This window comes from Quercus robur, chromosome 7 (genome assembly GCF_932294415.1).
Source record: "Quercus robur chromosome 7, dhQueRobu3.1, whole genome shotgun sequence".
Taxonomy (NCBI): Eukaryota; Viridiplantae; Streptophyta; class Magnoliopsida; order Fagales; family Fagaceae; genus Quercus; species Quercus robur.
Window position 1 is genome coordinate 40,178,444 of NC_065540.1, and position 21,590 is coordinate 40,200,033.

At 30.6% G+C, this 21,590-nt stretch overlaps 1 protein-coding gene and 1 long non-coding RNA gene across 2 annotated transcripts in view; one reads left to right on the top strand and one right to left on the bottom strand.

The window, feature by feature from the left end:
• Positions 1–6,772: 6,772 nt before the first annotated feature.
• On the top strand, positions 6,773–8,542 carry LOC126693425 (UDP-glycosyltransferase 79B9-like). Its single transcript, XM_050389387.1, has one exon. It carries the CDS (start codon positions 6,888–6,890, stop codon positions 8,277–8,279), a length of 1,392 nt encoding a protein of 463 aa, XP_050245344.1. The 5' UTR covers positions 6,773–6,887; the 3' UTR covers positions 8,280–8,542.
• A 10,066-nt stretch (positions 8,543–18,608) lies between these two features.
• The window catches only part of LOC126693429 (uncharacterized), a 71,279-nt gene continuing 68,297 nt past the window's right edge, over positions 18,609–21,590 (bottom strand). The window contains exons 2-3 of the long non-coding RNA XR_007645355.1: positions 19,064–19,171; positions 18,609–18,955 (exon numbers count right to left, since the gene is read on the bottom strand). This is a non-coding gene — a long non-coding RNA (uncharacterized LOC126693429). The remainder of the gene's footprint in view (positions 18,956–19,063; positions 19,172–21,590) is intronic.

Here is a 21,590-nt window from a genome sequence, read left to right on the forward strand (position 1 = left end):
TTTTAAAATCTCTTTTTTGACATTCATTTAACCTTTTATATATATATATATATATATATATATCTATATATTCATACACTATTACTTTTGAAAATCTAATGAATGATGTTACCTCTCATTTAATGTTTTTGTTATACAACTCATCAGTTAGTAAATATACGATAATGGTAAGAAGCGTTACAAATCAGATCATTAAAAAAATGATAAAATTAATTAACCATATCATTATGGGGGTACTAATCTATGGTTTTACGCATCTAAATAAGTGGAATATATAGAGTTTACTTAAAGGTATGTGTAAAAACTCATATTATATATATATGGTAAAATACTATTTTGATCCCTAAACTTTACTAAAAGTTTTTTTTCGTCCCTAAACTTTGAAAAGTTCTTTTTCATCTCTAAACTTTGTAAAGAGTTTTTTTGAATAGTATAGAGACAAAAATAAGGATAAAAAAGAACTTTTTCAATAGTTTAGGGATGAAAAACAAGTTTTTAGTAAAGTTTAAGAACATAAATAAAACATTTTCAATAGTTTAGGGAAAAAATATGAACTTTTCAATAGTTTAGAGACGCAAAATAAACTTCTTAAAGTTTAAGGATGAAAAACAAACTTTTGATAAAGTTTAGGGTATGTTTGGTTGGGGTGAAAACAGGGAGGATGGAAAATAGAAAGAGGAAAATAAGATAGAAAATGGCATTTTCTACTGTTTGGTTGAGGAGAGAAAACAAGAGAGACAGAAAATAGGGAGGAAAATTTTCCCTCCGGGCCCACATTTTTTTATCCTTCCAATTTGGGAGGATAAAGTGCTGAAAGATGCACTTTACACAAGTAACCTCAATGTTGCCTTGCCTTGTTGCCTTTTTTTTCTTTTTTCTTCTTCTTCTTCTTCTTTTGATTTTCTAGGCGTGGGCATCTTCTTTTTTGTTTTCCTCTTTTGGGCGTTGCCCTTCTTTTTTTTCTTTTTTACTTTTTTTCTATTCTTTTTTTTTTCTTTTGATTTTCTAGGGTCTAGTGTGATACTTTTTTTTTTTTAACTAGATGTGATTTTTATTTTTTGGAACATGATTTTTATTTTTTTAATAAATTTGGGTGATTGCTTCTTCTTTTTTTGTGTGGTTATTTGTCACTTTTTTGTTTTAATTGAACATCATTCTTTAACAAGGGTATATAAGTAAATTTATTCAAACTCATTTTTTCCATCTCTCTACTTTTCCACTCTCAACCAAACAAATAAGAGAGAAAATAAAATTTTTTCTATCCTCCCACTTTTCCACTATTCCAACCAAACGGACCCTTAGGGACCAAAATAATATTTTACCCATATATATATATATATATATATATTGTAAGAGACCGGGAAAACTTGGGTGCTCTCAGAAAAGGGTGCAAGCATCGGCACCTTCCCTTTTTTAGAATTATGTGTGGAGTCGCCAATTATTTTTTTATAAAAAAAAAAAATATATACAATACACAATTCACATGTCAATAATACCTCAAATTTCATTAATTGATTATACAAATACAATTTGGTAGAATATCTTTACAAGGCTTTGGTCCTCGATACAATCTACCAAAACAAAATAAAGCACTAGTTCTACCAACCTAAAATTCTAAGGTTCGGGAGCTAGGTTACAGGATGGGAAGGTGTTAGGCACCCACCTTGCCCAAACAGAGTCTAGTCTTCTAAATACAATCTATGTAAAAAGTACAAAGCTTTGATCCTCGATACAATCTACCAAAACAAAATAAAGCACTAGTTCTACCAACCAAAAATTCTAAGGTTTGGATGCTAGGTTACAGGATGGGAAGGTGTTAAGCACCCATCCTACCCAGACAAAGTTTGGTCTTCTAGAATTTAAATGACCATTAAATACCCATATTCAGAGTATGAAATGATATGCAATAAATGTCATGTCAAATCCTAGACCTAGGGTTAAACTTCTATTTAAAAACCTTAGATCTGCCATTTTATTTTATGTGAAAAAAAGTTTAATGAGAATACTTGGTGAAAATTTTAGATATAAGTTTGTTTGTTTGTTTTTTTTTTTTTTTTTTTTTTTTTTTTTTTGGTGAAAGAAAGAGAATGAATTTTTAATAAAAATTTAAATCAGGTTTGAATTCTTTAAATGTGAGAGAAAAACAAATTTTTATTTTGAAAACACCAATTTGTTACAAAAAATGCAGATATGTTTTTTACTTAAAAAAAGTTCAGATTTTTATTTTAAAAAATGCAGATCAATGTTTTTATTAAAAAACAAATCGGATTTTTGTAAACAAAATACAGATCAAATTTTATAAATAAAATACAAATAAGATTTTATGAATAAAATACAGATCAGATTTTATAAATAAAATATAGATCTGGTTTTACTTTGAAAAAGAAACAAGGAGAAAAATGTAGATTTGATTTTAGTTTTGAAAAACATAGAGAAAAATTACAGATTTGATTTTAGTTTAAGAAAAACATGAAAAAATTGCAGATCTAATTTTAGCTTCGAAAAACATAAAGAAAAATTGCAAATCTAAAATCTCAAGGAAAGATTCAAGTATTCAACCCTAAATTTAAGCATGTTCATCAATTAATCATGTGAAAATTTTTGAAAAGTAAAAGAGAACATGTAATAACATATGACAAACATGGTTATCTAAATAGAAAAAAACATCACATCCATGGAAAATAAAGCATATATGAAAACATGTTCTTGGAATTAAAATAAAAACTGAATCATGTTATGGAAACAAAGTTAGAATCATACCAGCATGAACGTCATCCACTAGCGGAGAACTATCCTAGAGATTAAAGAGAATGAATTTCAAAGGGGTAGCAGAGAATCATACCTACATGTTCTTTCATTTTATATTGAGTGATAATAGCAATAACGATTTTAATGTTAAGGTTGGACATTGTGTATTTATGGGTTTTATAAATGATGTGATTGACTGTGGGTGTTTGGGATGTGTATTTTGTTTTAGAATTAAGTAAAAAGAGAAAGACACGTTCTATATTAACTTTTATTCTACAATATTCCTCCAAAGTTTTTTTTTTTTTTTTTTTTTTCTTATTACTTCAATTGAATAATTATAATGGATGTGTGTGCAATTTATAATTATTGCATTTTATGATGAACTCATTACTAATAAAATTTTATAACAATTATACTATAATACATATACAACATTCTCCAAAACCATCTTACATAAAATATTACAATATTATCTGTGCATCGCATGGGTAACTTACTAGTTATGCATAAAATATAATAGATAATATAGTAAACAATATTTGATGAACACAAAATTTGAGATATGTATTAAGAGCGTAAAGAACATGCAATAGTTAGATTTTCAAAATATATAATGATTTTAATGATATTGGACAAAGTTGTAACCTTAGATTACAACCAATTTTATAGCTAAACTGCATCCTAATCTAAATGCAAAGTGACAAAATCTAAGTAAAATATTTCATGAAAGCTCTGAATAAGAGGGCAAAAGTTTTTGTCAAAGGGAGTCATTACACAGTGAGAAAAATTCCAAAAAGAGATAATTAAAAAAAAATGGTATTTTGAATTTTCACAAGCACCAGACTTGACAAAATTAAGAAACAATATTTAGGACTTGATTTGTGAATAGTCCATGTCATACATTGATGTCGTGGAAGCCTGAAGAAAGCACACACGATACTCTTTTTGATGGACAGAAACTAAATGCTAATTTCTGGGTAGAAAACCTCGAATCCACGAGGGGTCCCTTAAATTCACAAGGTGATAAACTGGAATCAACTAAAGAAAAGTTTGAGAAAAACTCTGCAATTTTATTGATAATAATTTGAAAACTGAATTGCCTTTGGAGGTTACAATGCGTTTAAATAGTAAAGAGAAAACCTAGGGTGGCTAGAAACCCTAAGGCGGTTATGAAAGCATATAAAACCCTAATTTGACTAAACAACTTTAAAAGCACCTAAAACAAGGAAATAAATAACATAAACCTAAAATAACTAAAAATACATTAAAAAAATATTAAAATTAGATATTTACAAAAATTAGATATTAAACCATGTCCTACATTAGACCCCTCCACTTAAAACAAACTTGTCCTCGAGTTCATCTTTGAAATTTGAAATCTTCTGTTCCAAATAAACAAATACTTTGAATTCTTGAGCCTCTTGATCTTCTTTCCATACTTGCAACTCATCAATGGGATAAACAAATCAACTTGAATTTATTTTTCCTTGGTCTTCATATAATTGTAGAGATTTACCAAATAAGAACTAACAATTAAATCAAATCTATCAACCCCAATAAAATCAATAAACTTTGGTGTATCACTTACCACCAAAATAAAAGGATCTTAATATTGACAATCACATGATTCAATTTTGTCGAACTCCTTGACAATTTCCTCTTCAATTGTCTCTGCTATCTCAACTTCAAGATATTTCTCTATAATAGGATCTTCATCAATCTCTTCCACAATTTTTATTTCAAGTTTTTCTTCTATAAACCTAAGGCAGCTAGTAAACCCTAAGGCAGCTACGAAAACTTATAAAACCCTAATTTTACTAAAAAAACATTAAAAACGTCTAAAACAAGGAAATAAATCACCTAAACCTAAAATAACAAAAATTACATAAAAATACTAAAATTAAATAATTACAAATATTAAATATTAAATCATGTCCTACATCATACATTGTCTGAGTGACTGTATGCACTCTACTACTTAATCCCTTGCACTAAGAGGAGTAGTAGAGGTTTTAATCAGGGATGTTTTAATCTGTGGTTTATTTGGGTATGCCAAGTTATAAGCCCTTTAGTTACTTTTAATGCGGTTTATTTGGGTATGTACGTAGTTGTATTTCTTTTCTTTTCTTTTTTCTTTTTGGTAATTTTATTTTCTTGCTGGTTGTACTCATGTTGTGGCTTATTTTTAATTCCATATGTTGGGAAAATTTTCTAGCTTTGTCAGGAAATACGCCAAACGGGCATTTGGAAATATAAATAAGATAATTAATTAATCATCAAATAACATTTACTTTTTGTAGAGACTGATAAATAACTAGGAACACATAAAATGCCCTTTACCTTGCCGCAATGTAACTTGACTTCCAAACTTCTCATTTAAGGATTGTAGACTAATTTATCTTGAGAGTCACAGACTATGTTACAATATTTTTACAAACATTTGACGTGGTCAGCTTCTTATTGGTTTTTATTTAAACTCACCATTAACGATTCTCAAAAAAAAAAAAAAAAAAAAAAAAAACTCACCATTAACATCATTTTTTTCATTAACCAATAACTATCCACCATATCAGCACTTTGTAAAATTTTATGTTAAAAAGTTTGTATCTCTAGCATCATTCATTTATCTTATATTTGACGTCAATTAAAAAAAAAAATTTATTTTTCCTTTAAAAAACTAATAATATACCTAACTACTCAAAAATTCCAATATTTTTTTATATCAAATAAAAAGTAATAATTTTTGGGGCATCACATAGTATTGTCCAATTTTTTAGCGGAATGTTTAGCTCAGATAATCTAAGGGTAAGTACAACCCTAATTTTGTCGTTTTTGGACATAAATCAAGTAGAAATTTTTCATGAGTTCGTCAAAATTATTTTATTTTTCTCATTTTATATTAGGACTTCTGAATTATATATCATGAATCAAAAACATGTGTAATGCAAGGAAAAGTTAAATCATTATTGATAAATAAAGAGTCAATTAGAGAAGTTATAGAAAAGAACATATGCAATTCAATTAGAATATTTTTAGAGAAAATCAAATCAAATCTAATTAAAAATTATTTACTTGTTAAGTTACTTTAAGTTCTAATTTGTTTAAACTAACAAATTTGGCACCACTTATAATTATAATACCAAATTTAATAACATGTACTATAATCCTAGCATGTAAAAATGTGGGTTTTCAATTTATGTGACAAAATTAGAATAAGTTAATAAAAACTCAAAAAACTCTTATATTGTATTACACTAGTAAGTATCCCAAAGGAGGTTACTCGGAGCATGCCAACATACACATGGGCAAGCCATGGTCTTGGCCGCATGCACGATGGGTTGCCACGGGAATGCCATCATGCCCAAAGGAGATTATTTGGGCATGATGGGACCTACAATGCAACGAAAATTTTAGTTAACGAAATTGTGGATGAATAGTGTCTATTACACACATTCTAGTGCACACATAGTACACAGTTCATAATTTACAAGTAAATTGTGACTTAAAATCATGATTTGAAGTTACATTTTATTTATAAATTGTGACTTGTGAGGATTATGTGTATATTATAGTGTGCGCTAGTAATTATCTGCGATTATAGGCTTTAAGTCAACTGTAAAGTGTAAACAATTATACCAAGCATCAAGGGATGAAAAAAACAAAAACACTATTCCATGGAAAACTAGAGTATACTCTAGTTTTCCACGGAATAGCGTTTTTGTTTTTCATCAATGTCTTTGTATTATAACCTTAATTTGTGGGGTCTCTGCAAAAGAAGTCTCCATTGCATACCTATGCAACCTTTGCTTTTCTCTACCATTGGTACTCTTACATTTTTGGGTGGTGTTTATTTCACATTGTTTATTGCACACAAATACAAAATCGTGACTGTTCAAAAAATATTTAACGAAGTCATGTCACGATTTTAACGCAAAAAGTTTGTGCAATATGTAGTAGTATTTACCCTCCATTTTTTTGTGGTGACTATTTTTTTTTCCAGAGTGATGACTGGTGACAACTTATTTACTTCATTATATATTGACGTGCGTCTGTATGCCCCTCCCCCTCCTTGAAAAAAAAACCAGATCAAGCGCATTACTCATACATAAACATTAGGGGAAATCATACTGTTTTCAAAGATGAGCAGTTTGAGTAGCACAAAACTTCATGTATCCATGTTTCCCTGGTTTGCCTTTGGCCATTTCATTCCCTACCTTCAACTTTCTAATGAGCTTGCGCAGAGAGGCCATAGAGTGTCCTTCTTACTGCCCAAAGGAGCACAAGCAAAGCTACAACATCTCAACCATTATCCAAACCTTATCAACTTCTATCCTCTTCTCGTTCCCCATGTAGATGGACTACCCCTTGGTGCTGAGACTGCCTCGGATGTTCCTTTTCCACTTCATATGCACCTTGCTATTGCTTTCGATCGAACCCAAAACCAAGTTGAAACCATTCTTACCACTCTCAAGCCTCACTTCATCTTCTTTGATTTCAGTCATTGGATGCCAGTTTTGGCACACCAACTTGGCAGCAAGGCCATACACTATTCGATGGTAAGCGCCGCCACACTTGCGTTACGTATGGTCCCTGCTAAGAAGATTGCAAAGCATATGACTAATGAAGAGCTAATCGAACCGCCTCCTGGCTATCCTTCTTTGTTAGTGCTACTAAAACACAAGGAATTCGAAATTGCAACAGTAAAAATACTTGCCGAAGATCATAACGGAACTGGGGTTCCCAGTTGGTACTCTCGAATTACCTCTAGCATGAAAGGGGGTGATGCAATTGCCTTAAGGACATTTCATGAGGTTGAGGGGCCTTATTGTGACTATCTAAGGCAGCAGTACGCTAAGCTTGTGTTGCTAACAGGACCTGTCCTGCCAGAAACACCGGCCACAAAGCTAGACGAAAAATGGACTAATTGGTTATGCAATTTTGAGCAAGGTACCGTGGTGTATTGTGCATTTGGGAGTCAAAATATACTACAAAAGGACCAGTTTCAAGAGCTGCTTTTGGGGTTTGAGTTATGTGGGAAACCATTTTTGGTGGCACTAAGCACTCCAGATGGATGCGCAACAATTGAAGAAGCTTTGCCAGAGGGGTTTGAAGAGAGAGTTAAAGGGAGAGGGTGGGTGTATGGGGGTTGGGTGCCACAAACATTGATATTGGAGCACCCATCTGTTGGTTGTTCTGTGACCCATTGTGGTTATGGGTCCATGTGGGAGTCTCTTCTTAGTGATTGCCAAATAGTATGTGTTCCATACCTTGGTGATCAAATTTTGAATGCCAGATTGATGGTGGAAGAACTCAAGGTTGCAGTGGAGGTGGAGAGAAAAGATAATGGTTGGATTTCAAAGGAGAGTTTGAGTGAGGCCATTATCTCTGTGATGGACAAAGACACTAGTGGGATTGTGAAACATAATCATGCCAAGTTGAAGGAGGTAATTACTCGCGAAGGCATGCAAGAGAGATATTTGGACACTTTCATTCAGAGCCGACAAGGTCTTTTGGATCGATTGGGTGACTGAATGAACTCGACTACACCTTAATTGCTTGCCCTAAGAAGAACAGTAGATGTTATGTCCACTCACGGGTTGCTAGTTGCTGCGGAAGTCCTACTGCACCTATGGCAAGTCCTGTATCAGAAGTGGATTATCTAGCTATATTTTATTCATAATTTTATGTATTGCTATTATTTGTTTTATTTTATATGTTGCTGTCATTTGTTTGAGTCCTTGATGTTGATAATTGATTAATGTGTGGGATAACATTTGATTATCCTTATCAGTTAGGAACTGTTTTTGGGAGGTCTGGTATTTCATCCAAGTAAAACCATATTCCCCTGCTTTTCACAGAGAGCTATGGCACTTCACCATAGCTCCCCATGATAGACGAAAAATAAAAGTTAAATAATACATAAATTCTTAAATTTATGTAATTCAAAGTTTATTAATGATGTCATAACTATAAAAGTTAGATGATTTACCATTACATGCCAAATAAAATGTAGTTTTGGCTTTTGAAAATTTTCATACATTTTTTTTTTTTAAATCCATAAAATTAATAATAAAAAAAAAAAATTTTAATAGAGCAGTAAGTGTCCATAACTTTAGTGACATTCTCAATGTAGTTTAGTGGCCACTATTTTACATTTGTTTCCTCTTCCTCCACACACTCTATTCGAAATCATGTTTTGAAAATCCAATTTCAGTTAAAATTGTAAAATGCTGAAATATTGTTTTAAAACACAATTTCAGCCCACATGGCAATGTGTGTATATTGAGTGTGTTATAATCATTATTGCATACCTATTTAGCTTGATAGAGATTGGAAAAGTGGAATTTGGGGTTATTATAGCTTCATTTCTAAATAATTTGTTAGCTTTATTTGAAAATTCCTCAAAACAAATTATATGTGTTAGATTTAATTTGGTTAAACTTGGCAATGGAAAATGGGCTTTAAATATATTAATTTATTATCAGATTCCATGTTGGCTATACAATGGCTAACAACTTATGGTGCTTATGTGCTGCCTCTTGCCTCTTTAATTAATTGCTAATTGTAGGTACCTTATTAGGTGAGAATGGATCATCCTTCCATTTCACGCCTATTGTGAGACTATTGTGAGACTAATGAAGTAGCAGATAATTTAGTAAAAAAAGGAAAGTACGCAACACATGGCGAGTTGTGACTTGTGAGTGCTAAAGAAAAAGAAAAGTATACAACAAGATATAAATTTTGTATATAATTCATTCCTAAGTTTTGTGCTTGATAAGTACCTATGAAGAGGTTCCATATAGGCATGCTTAATTAGAGAATGCCCCGTTTCTGTATATGTAAACATATAACTATCTTTTTTATTTTTTATTTTTTGATAAATCATATAACTGTCTTAAATTAAAATAATACCCCCTTTTGTATAAAAAAAAAATATATGCGATATACTAACAATTATTATATAATATTATATCAAGGCCAAGTTATATGGCATCTGTAACTTTCGAAATTGCAAGCCATATTATGCAATCTTGCAAAAGAACCATATGCACAGATTAACAATAATACAAGGCTATCATTGAACTTTGAAAATTAATCAATCATTGATACAGCACGTCCAATCAAAATCATCAAACTCATGGACTCTCGTTAATAGAATTTTTTTTTTTTTTTTTTGATACACTCGTGAATCTATCTATCTATATTATGTATACTAGATTCTCTTCTTTCAACTGGATTTTTTTGTTATTCAAAAGTACCCTCATTAATGAAGGATAACTTCATTTAGAAAAATAGGATCATAAATGTCAAATAACAAATTTCATTTGAATTCAAAAAGATAATTTCTAAAATTTATCATTTTTATTTATTTTGAAAAATAAAAATATATATATATATATTTCTAAATTATAATAGATGCAAATTATTAATTTTTATAAATTAAAAAAAAAAAATGAAAAGCCTATGATCATGAGCTTGCTCAAAGGCTAGTAGAATATATATTAATTGTTTAATACTTGCAGTGAAACAGACTGGTAGTACAATTTAACAAAATAAATTTAACGTTGGCAGCGATAAATAACTCTATAATTACGCCGAAAGACAAAACGTGCAAATTCAATAATTTATGCAACAGTAATTATAATTCGACTCTATAACTACACAGTCTACACTGAAAGACGAAACATGTTTGGCAAATTCAATAATTTATGCAACAATAATTATGAGATCTCGAACAATCACGGTACGATCTCTCGTCCAGTTGCCAAGATTAAACAAAGTTACATAAAAATTAACGTTGACGGTTGACACCCAACAACAACAGTACAAAGTAAACCAAACACGAGATTCCTTTCACAATAATCACAAATATAAATTAATTGAGAATTAATTTACTTTTTTTTTAGAAGACTTAACTGGTTTATTTTTGCAATTATATAAACAAGAATAATATACTGATCTAATCATAATCATAAACAATAATATAAACGAGTTCAATAGGCAAAGAATAATTAAATAGGTTTTGCAAAAAATAAAGTAATTTGTAAAATAATTAAATAACTAACAGGTAAGAATGAATGATATGATGAATAATTGATCAAAGTTTGTATTTGACATAATGACCTTAAGACAGATTTCAACCCTCATATTATTAGTGGTGTTTTCAGACTCACGAACATCTACTTCCCAAAATATAATGACCAATAGCACATAGAAACACAACAAACAAAACTGTGTCTCTCTCTTTGGCTTCATGCAAAATATGAAAATGTTAGGGTCACAAAAAATACATAACTTTTGTCATAACTTACCCATGTGGCAAGTTATGAGACCTGAAGAAAAAGTGTTGGAGCCACAAATTCACTACTCATAACTTGTTATGTGAACAAGCTGCGCTAAAATTGTATATTTTGTTGTGACACTAGCATTTATCACAAAATATAGTTTTATGAAGAAAATATAAAATAACATTTTGGAAAAACACCACGTTTATTATAAGGGACTTTTTATTTGTATTGTGCCATATGAAAAGACACATTAATTGGGACGGCCCACATGGACATTAATAATAGTAATAATAATAATAATAAACATTTTATTTATTATTGGGACGGCCCACATAGACCCGCACCCATAAAGAAATAAATATACACATACACATTATATACTTACTATATAATAAAAGTTGAGCTTAGAAGCCGTAGTTACGCCTAGTGATTTCACCAAATTACATAAATTCTTTTAGATTTTTAGATTTTAAGAGAAAATATATATACTTTTTATTCTACTATAATTTCTAAGTTGATAAAAATCTTAATTTGATTACAATCCAAATTCTTCATCTAATCTATCTAATCCTTATTTTTTACGTGTAGTGTTGAAATAAAATTAGATTAACATTATTCTTTTTATTTGTTAGGATATATTTCTTAAATTAAGGGATAGTATTTAACATACAAAAATTTAATTCAAATAAAATTTTATCATCTAAATTTTAGAATTTTAATTCTACTCTTACTAAAAGTCTATTTTAAAATTTTTCTAAATTTAAATCTCATCCCACGTTTTCATTGTTTTTATTTTCCTCAAGTTGCAACCTACATTTTATATGTTTATTATTATTATTAAATAAATAAAATTTTATTAGAATATCAAGTTACAAAACTCTTGATTAAGGGATTAGATTTAACAAAAATTATAATCCTACAAGATGTAATCCATATCACAAAATCATAATCATAAACATCTGCCTACTCACACCATGAAAACAGTACAAGAGTATTTGTGCATAATAGGAATTATGGATAGACTTACAATTTTTTAAAAACATTAGATGAAGATTTGGAGGCCTTCTTTCAAACAAACTTCTATATGATGTATCTAACACCTTCATAATATAGGTGTGACCTTGAATGAAATAATAAAACTTCAATCACGATGCTAGGTGAGTAATGAAAACTTCAACGATGCTAATGAATGTGTGAATTTTCTTTTCTTTTCAAGTTAGCCTTTTTTTAAAGTGGTTTTATTTTATAATGAGACATATTTTTATATAAAAGGGATAATTACAGTAAATCTACCTGTGATATGGCCTGTTTTCACTTTGCCTACCCGTGGTTTAAACATTTACACTTTGCCCACCTGAGGTTAGTTTCGTTAGCCTTCTGTAATCCACCTCTCCGTTTGCCATTAGAAAAACACATTTTTAGGCAAAAACAGATATAACAAGAATCAAAAAGCTAGGGTTTGAATTTTTTTGAAAGAGCTTGGATTATGTGGTTTTGTGTCTCTATGCAAACTACTAGTCCTCTGCTGAAAATCCTTTGAAAAATAATCAAGAAAGATAGGGCAGCGGCCAACAAGGACAAAGACAGCAACACATGTTTCAAGAGTTGAGTTCAAGGGTTTGGTTGTGTTTAATAATCTATTTCTTTAACGAATAAAGCAAACTCACTATTACAATGACGTTTGGATCCTAGATGTGAGCACATGTTCATGGACTCAGCTTGATATATGTGGCCAACACCCCAATGGCCGATACAATATTTCCATGTGCAAAATGTTTGGAAACCATTGGAATCAAGAAAAGAGACAGTTCACAAGAGAGGACGAAAATAACTTGGTACAAAATTATCTTGTAGATACATTGCATCCAAAGAGAAGAACTGCGAGTTCAAAGGTGTGGGAGGTTGAATCAAAACAAGAACATTCTTTTTCACTTTCCCAGCATTCATCTCCCTCACAATCTGATCAAGAACAGACCCCACTTAAGAAATCTGCTGATTCCATCTTAGGCTCAGATATTTTATATTCTATGCAAACTCAAATATTTTACGATCTCTCTATGCAAACTCACTACTCTTTCACAACATCTCTCCCTCTCTCTACTCAAATATTTTACATTTCTTCATGAAAATAAGATTAAAGCGACTACTCAAGCCTTTCCCAATGGGTTGATCTCTCTGCTCCAGACAAACCCATTGATGATCAAGCATGGTTCTGCAATCCAGATCAGACCCACTTACTCCATGTTCGTTTCCCAAGAAAGCCAAATGGAAAACGAAAATTATGAATCTGAAATGGGTTGTGGGAAGAAGGGATGAGTGAGACAAAGAGAGAAATCAGAGATTGACAGAGAGATGCAAGTGAGATAGAGAAATGATGAACCAGATGTGTTGGCTTGTCCATTTGATCTTGCTTTGATACACATCTTGTTTCTCTATAAAAACCCCCTCTCTTTGATCTTGTTTGTTTGAGTTTTTTCTGTTATTTTTTGTTTTTAGAGGAGAGAGACATAAAAGTGAAGATAAAACACATTTTTACCCTTGATTTTAACAAAGGTGGGTAATGGATTGAAGTTCAGGTGGGCAAAGTGTAAATATTTAAACCACGGGTAGGCAAAGTGAAAACGGATCATACCACAAGTGGGTTTACTGTAATTATCCCTATATAAAAATTTTCCTACTTTCAATTTGATCTTTGCTTTGTTTTACATAGGGTATACAAATTATTTTTTATTGATTTTACTCATTATACAAATTGTTGTTCACAAGAATAGCCCGAGAAAGGACGCACTATCGACATGCAAAACCTCGCCAAATGGTATTACTACTCAATTCTCATCTTATGTTAATGTTAAAGGAGGTATTTTCAATTATCCATGAAAAATTATTGCCAAAGTCATAACTCTTATTAACATGCTTGCAGTTACGAGTGATTCAATTTTTGGCTATGATCTCCAAATTTCAGGTAACATACTACAAGTATTGCAACCCTTCTCTATTTTTCTTATATAATTGGTGTTATTTCTATATAGATATGGAAGTGGGACACTACAATGCTTTGGCTTAGAATATTTGGTGCATTTATCAATGGTTTTGCCTAAAGGGTTTGGATGCTTATTGTTCGTAGTTTGCTTCTTTATTTTGGTATTGAATGTGCCAATCAGGTAAATTAACCTTGATCTCTATCTTTAATTTTCATCAGACAAAAATCACTTTGTTTTAGTTTCCAATATTTAGATTTGCATTTCTTAGTGCATTGTCATTTCCTTTTAGAAAATTTAGGTAGATTTATGCTAAACATAGAGGTATGGTGTTTCATAATAACTCCTAATAGAATTAAAATTCTAATCAATAATAACCGGAATTATTTATGATTCCCCCCTTATTTTGTCCATGTGTCATTTTGATTAGGTTTTGTACATAGAATAATTTCATGTAGTTTGAAATACTCTCTATGGCTTAACTTTCAAATTTGTTTATAAGAAGTTATTGCTATTTTGAGATCTTCATTCTTCTTCTTTTTTAGGTATTTTAGTTTATTTCATGCAATTCATGCTTTTAAATTAAGCCGCACGGGAGTAATATATATATATATATATATATATCATATGATTTAGTTCCAAAACTTTTTTTTTATTCATTTTGCTCATCATTTATTTATTAATACTTATAAATATTTAATTTTGCAAAAAGATTTGTAAAGGGTTCTATAAAGCCAAACATGTGGAGCACAAAGCCAAACATGTGGAGTCATGAAGTTTCTAAAAGAAAAAAGTTTTGAAATCATAAATGGGGTTTATATAAACTGACTCAATTATATTTATAAATTAATGTGGTTTTATTCGTATGGTTCATTAATTGTGATTTATTTACATATAGCTTTTTCGTTAAGCCGTGCATCGCAAAGTCATAATACTAGTTTTAAAATTAAAACTTTAACCAATTTGGGACTCATAGATTCTATCAATTTAAACCATCTTCTATTTGGTACTTTAAAAGTCAATTTCTCATTCACTCCTTAAATGGTTTTAGATAAGTCACCACAAAACATTAGCATCCAACAAAACACTTGTTAAAACCAAATTTTCCAACACTTATAACATCTCAACATAATAAGAAAATAAATAAAAATTTATGTCTAATTTTCAATTATCTTTCCTAAGCATGGCATGAGTTTGCAACTAGTATTTGTTATTTTAAGTGGTTAGTGACACACCTTACGTGAGAGTCCCGGCATAAAAAGTGAAATTGACATTTATATTTTATGGATGGAAAAAACAGGTACACTCTTGATCTTTTGTTAATGTCACACTATTCCCACCAATTTTTTGTCGCCACCATTGAATTATAATATTGTCTCTTTATACACATCATGATCTTTTGTTAATGTCACACTATTCCCACCAATTTTTTGTCGCCACCATTGAATTATAATATTGTCTCTTCATACACATCATGCTTAAAGTACTAGCACGTGCTAAATGCTAAATTTTTAGCATTTAGTACACCAAACACTAAAAAACATACTGCATAAGGTGTTCTAAATGTTATATATATTTGCAAAGTTCTAAAAAATTTATTGTTTTTTTTATTCTCCCTCATATATTTTATTATTTCACACTTCTCTCTCTTCCCATCCTCAGTCCTCTCTCTCTCTCTCTCTCTCCTCTCTCTTATCTACCACCATCCCCGCCAGTCTGAAGCCGCCATTGCCACCTTGGTTTAGAGCCACCATCTCTGCCTCTGCTAAGCCCATCTAATCCTCGATCTGAACCCATCTCAGCCACAGCCTAAAGCTACCGTCATCGCCAGTCTGAAGCCCATCTCTCATGGTATGAAGCCGATCTAAGCCACTTTGGTCTGAAGCCCATCTCTCATGGTATGAAGCTGGTATAGAGGTTGTGGGTTTATAGAGGTTGTGGCTATGGGTTGTTGTGGTGGCGGCTGTGGGTTTGGAGTGGTGTTGGTTATGGGGTTGTTGTGGGTATTTGGCTACATTTGATTTAGTTTGTTTTGAGTTGTGTTTTAGGTTATGGAGAATGCGTTAGTGGTTGGTGGTTGTGGCAATGGCTGTTGGGTGATTCGGGGTGAGTTAGTAGTTAATATTATTTTAATGTACTGTATATATTATTTTAATATATAGAATTTTTCTATTTTAGAGGGATTAATATATAGAATTAAAAATAGAATATGTAATGTTGAGTATATTGTAAAATGGTGTGATAAAATAATAAAGTAGTTTTTTAATGTTTTAAAATGGCAAATTTTTGCAATGGCAGATGCTAGTACTCTTACAAAATATCATGTTGATAAGGGATTAATAATTATCTTATATATAAAATATTTAAATTTCAAATTTTTTGCACTTAAATTATACAAAAAATATATGTTCATGATCGAATAATAAATAATATCTTAAGGCCTGTTTGGTAAGATGATTGATTTTTTTTTTTTTTTGAACTATAAAATGGTGGGTCCAATACCTGAATCTATTATTTGGTTGTTATTTTCTAAATACATTTTTCAAAATATTATATCTTATTTTCCATATCCAAAACATGATTTTGAAAATGGTCGAAATGATGTTTTCAAGATAAAAATATTTACAATGGCATAGTTGTAAATAAATTGAAAACAATAGACCTCATAGATTTATCTAAACTCTTCTATCTCTTAAATTAAGGAGCTCATCTTTATCACACAAAAATTCTCACACTTCAAATTTGAAACTTATCATTATAATTTTTTTTTTTTAAAAGTGCATGAACTCTATTCTTTTACCATTATATAAAAATTTTAAAAAAAAAAATGTAATCTACAAATTCTACACGTCACTTTTTATAAATTTTTATTAAAAAAACAAAAAAAATAGAAATGGAGTCCCAAACATCCTTTTTTTTTTTTTTTTTTAGTATTTTGAAATTTTTTTTCTTAAAAGTTGGAGCCAAAAACTATAATGTAAAAATTATTATCTGAAAACTAGTTTCAATTTCACTTTTTTGAAAATCATTTTCATACTGTTTTGAAGACAAAAACAAAAATCTTCCCTCCAGACAAGCTCTTACTAATTGGAAATTTGGCATGTATGTAATCCAATCATAGGATTTTCAAAATTTTAATTTAAAAAGAAAAAACTGTTAAATAATATAGTTGTTAAGTTCAACCAATGACCAGAGAAGTTTAAAAAATTACACTTTTTTACCTTAATCTTCCATTCCACTTATGCATACCCTTCTAAGTTATTGAAATGGACAGTTGATTTCCCAAAATTATAACTCTACTTCTCCCCTTGCTGTATGTTTTCGTGTTCTCTCTCTCTCTCTCTCTCTCTCTCTCTCTCTCTCTCTCTCTCTCTCTCTCTCTCTCTCTCTCTCTCTCTCCATTTATTGACTTTTGAGATTGGAAAAATGGGTAAATTGTCTTTCAATAATGCCAAAGTAAATGATAACAAGTAAATTGTAGAAACGTTCGTTTTTTTTTTTGGGGGGGGGGGGGGGGGGGGTTGGGGGTTAATTGTGATAATTTAAGAGGTTAAAAATAATAGGAGTGAAAGATTAAGGTGGAAAATTGTAATTTTCCATTAGGCTATGTTTGGTTGGAGGTGAAATTCAGAGGATAGAAAAGAATTGAGAGAAAATGGATGGATGGAGTGTTTGGTTGGGAGGGGAAGAGGGAAGGGGTGGGAATTTTGGTGGGGCCCATGTGCTTTCTCCCCGAGCCCACCAAAATCTAATCTCTCCAATTTAGAGAGATTTCAGGAGATAAAATGGGGGAAGATAGGGGTTTTAAGAAAACACCAAAATGACCCCTTCCCCACCCCTTCGTACTATGCGAGTGTTTCAACTTTCATGTTTGTTTTGTATTTGGTCTCTATCCTTTACACTATATTTCAATTTGGTCGATATATTTTCAATTGTGTTAATTTAGTTCCTAACTTTTCAATATCGTGTCAATTTAGTCCCTGTTGTTATCTCTTTGATGAAAATTGCTTACGTGGCTAATGGCCAAAATAAAAAATTAATTTTTGTTGATGTGGCAATAAACTAATTTTTTATTTTGGCTGTTTGCCATGTCAGCAATTTTCATTTAAGAGGTAATGGCAAGAAGTAAATTGACAAGGCTCTAAAAGGTTAAGAACCAAATTAACACAATTGAAAGAAGGCAATTTGCATTTAACATGATTTTTGAAACATTTTTATTAGTAAGCACGTTTTTTAAACTATTTTGTAAACTAGCCTCTTGAGTCTTTTGAGACTCGAGTTCTAATGCAGGCGTGGAACAATTTGTCCACATGGAACTCGAGTCTCTTAGACTTGAGATCTATAGAAGTAGATCTGAAAAATGAGAGGTCTTTGAGACTCGAGTTTGGTGACAAACTTAAGCCTCTAAGACTTGAGTTCTAGTACTGGTGTAATTTGTCCACATGGTAGGTTCTTGTAACTAACTTAGTAGCTTGCTTATGTAACTACAAATAAGCAAAGACACCTTCATTGTAACTATTTGAATTTAAATCCAAGAAATCTCTACCTATGAGGTATTATTCCAATAGTGTCTCTTGAAGATTCATTCTTTCTTTTCTCTAAGCAACTTAGCTTTCATTTTCACCATTTTCCTCCATCATAATTTGTTATCAGAATTTGAGATTCATTTCAGAATTCAAGTCCTTCCTAGTCCTTTCTATCCTATAGAATAAGTCAAGATTCAATCATTGCACTCATTTTCTTATTCTCTACTAGTGACCTTAAGGATTTGTGTAGATGGCACCAGCAGTATACAATAGAAGGAACAAAAAAATTTCGGCAACATGTGAACCTAAGGTGCAGGTTCATCCCAGGCAGCTGCAACCAAACCAAGAAGAAGAACCCCCAGGTGACATTGGAGCAGACTGTGGAGCTACTAAGGGGGGCAGATTGCTACCTTGACTGAGGAAGTAAGGAGAAGTCAGCTTCATCATAACATAAGTGATTTTGAACAATCTAAAAATGTTGATGCAGATAGTAACAGCAACTTCAACAACCCATTAGACCAACCTGTGAAAAGAAATCAGAAAGTGCCTGTGCAAGAACCAAGGCCAGGTCTTGTGCATTTGCAAGTTCCTCAAAGAGAAACCAAAATGTGAGCCAAACATCAAAGTTGACCTTCCAAAATACAAAGGGAGCCTGAATAATGAAGAATCTTTGGACTGGTTGAATCAAATTAAGAGGATCTATGAGTACCATGAAGTCCAAGATTCTAAGAGGTGAAGTTAAGTCTCCATAAAGCTAAGAGGAAGAGCTTCAGCCTGGTGGAACAACTCCAAGTTCAAAGAATTAGGAAGGATAAAGGAAAGATCCAAGAATGGTTCAAAATGAAGCGAAAATTGCAAAAACAATTTCTGCCTTTCAAAAATATGCAAGCTATCAACAAAAACTATTCTTGCAAACCAAGAATAATAAGGGAAATGCAACAACTAGGGTTTTTTTTTTTTTTTTTTAAATGTGGCATCTGATTCATCAAAGGCAGCCAATACATGCAAAGAAGAAGGTATAGCTTTATTTTTTGGAAAAGTCTGTATATTTGATGGAAAATCCTGTATATTCTAGGGGGAAGTTTATACATTTTGTAGCAATGTCTATACAATTTGTTGGAAAGTCTGTATAATTTGAGGGAAAATTTGTACATGCTGTGGGAAAGTTTGTATATTCTATGGGCAAAATCGGGAAATTTTGTGGAAAAATTTGTATCTTTTGTGGTAAAGTTTGTACGTGTTTTGAACCCTTTATCTACACACTTCAAGTAAACAGTGTTTTAAGAAGCTTTTATCACAACTTATTTAGTTATGTAGCTTCTTTTCAAAACTCAACTTTCTCAAAATCGAGTTCAAAGTGGAACTAAATTTTGCCAAAGTTAAGTTCTATGCTATTCAATAATATGTGGCAAATGTGGAATTCGATTTTCTCAAACTCAAGTTTCACATTCAATTGAATTGTATAGAATTCGACTTTGACAAAATTGGGTTCAAAAATATGCTACATAATTAAATAAGTTGTGATAAAGGTTTTGTGATAAATAAATTTTCAAAAATCAAGTATTTAGCCCAAAATAAAGCCCTTAGATAAACTTTGATATCTGTAGACCAATACTTTGTTGATGTGTGTTTGTCTACATTCCTATCCCTCTTTGAGGGGAAACCAGATCAAGCATATCATATCATATACTATATAATAAAAGTTGGGTTTAGAAGCCGTTGTTATGCCAAGTGGCTTCACCAAATTACAACAATATTTTGGATAAAAACAATTAATTTTTTAGATAGAGATAACAATTTATTTGTTTTTATCAATTTCTTCAGATAAAATAACAATAAGTGTTTTAACTAAACATGGAACATGCATTTTAGAAAAAATAACAATAAGTGCTTTAACGAAACATACAACATGCATCTAAGTTTCAGTTAATAAGTGTTTTAACAAAACATGCAACATACACTTTAGATAAAATAATAATAAGTTTTTTAACAAAACATGCAACACGCATGACAAATCTAAGTTTTAGTCAATAAGTGTTTTAACAAAACATGCAACACACATGACAAATCTAAGTTTCAGTCAATAAGTGTTTTAACAAAATATGTAACATTCATTTTAGATAAAAATAACAATAAGTGTTTTAATAAAACATACAACTTGCATATAAGTTTCAGTTAATAGAGATAATAATTTATTTGTTCTTATCAATTTCTATAAATAAAGTAATAATAAGTGTTTTATTAATGTTTTTTTAAAAAAACAACTTCATAAATATTTTATTGTGTGGAATTATTTATAAAATATTATTTATATAAATAATACATACACATATAAAGTATTATTTGTTCTTATCATTTTTTGATAAACTATTATTATAAAGTATTATTTATATTGAGGAAATATATCCCTTGTTAAGACTTTATCAATGTTTATCTATTTTTATATTTTAAAATTCTATTTGTGCTAGTTTTGTGTTAATTTCTTAATATGCAGAATTCCTCCCATATTTCTTTGAAAGTCTAACTAAATTCAATTTAGAATTCATCCTATATCCTTTTAGATCATAGGCAATATTTGGTTAAATTAGATTTATCGGCCCAAATTCCTATAAAAGTGTGTCTTTACGTAACTTCTTTTTCATATTTTTTAAAAAGTTCAGAAATTTGGATTGTTTTTCATGTGTAATATTAACATATATGTTCTTAAGGTCTGTTTAGATACTGCTTATTTTGTTGAAACTAAAAACTTATTACTGAAAATATTGTAGATAAAGGTAAAAGTTAATTGAAATAGTACAATGAGGCCCATGAATAGTACCAAAAAGTGTTGTGGGGCCCATGAATAGTAACAAAAATAAGCTGAATAGTGAAATAATTTATAATTTTCATTGCTTCCCAAACGCACACTTAAAGGCTAAAGCATAATATAACTAGAGACATTACTCAAGTTGTATAAGTTAGGGTGTTAACCATTTGAATAAAATCAACACTAAAACATATGATTTGAATATCAAAATAAGACTTAAAAATGAAATTTCTAATACTAATCA

Excerpts from the sequence above, each read along its gene's own strand:
- LOC126693425 (XM_050389387.1), top strand. The coding sequence starts at position 6,888 with ATGAGCAGTTTGAGTAGCACAAAACTTCATGTATCCATGTTTCCCTGG.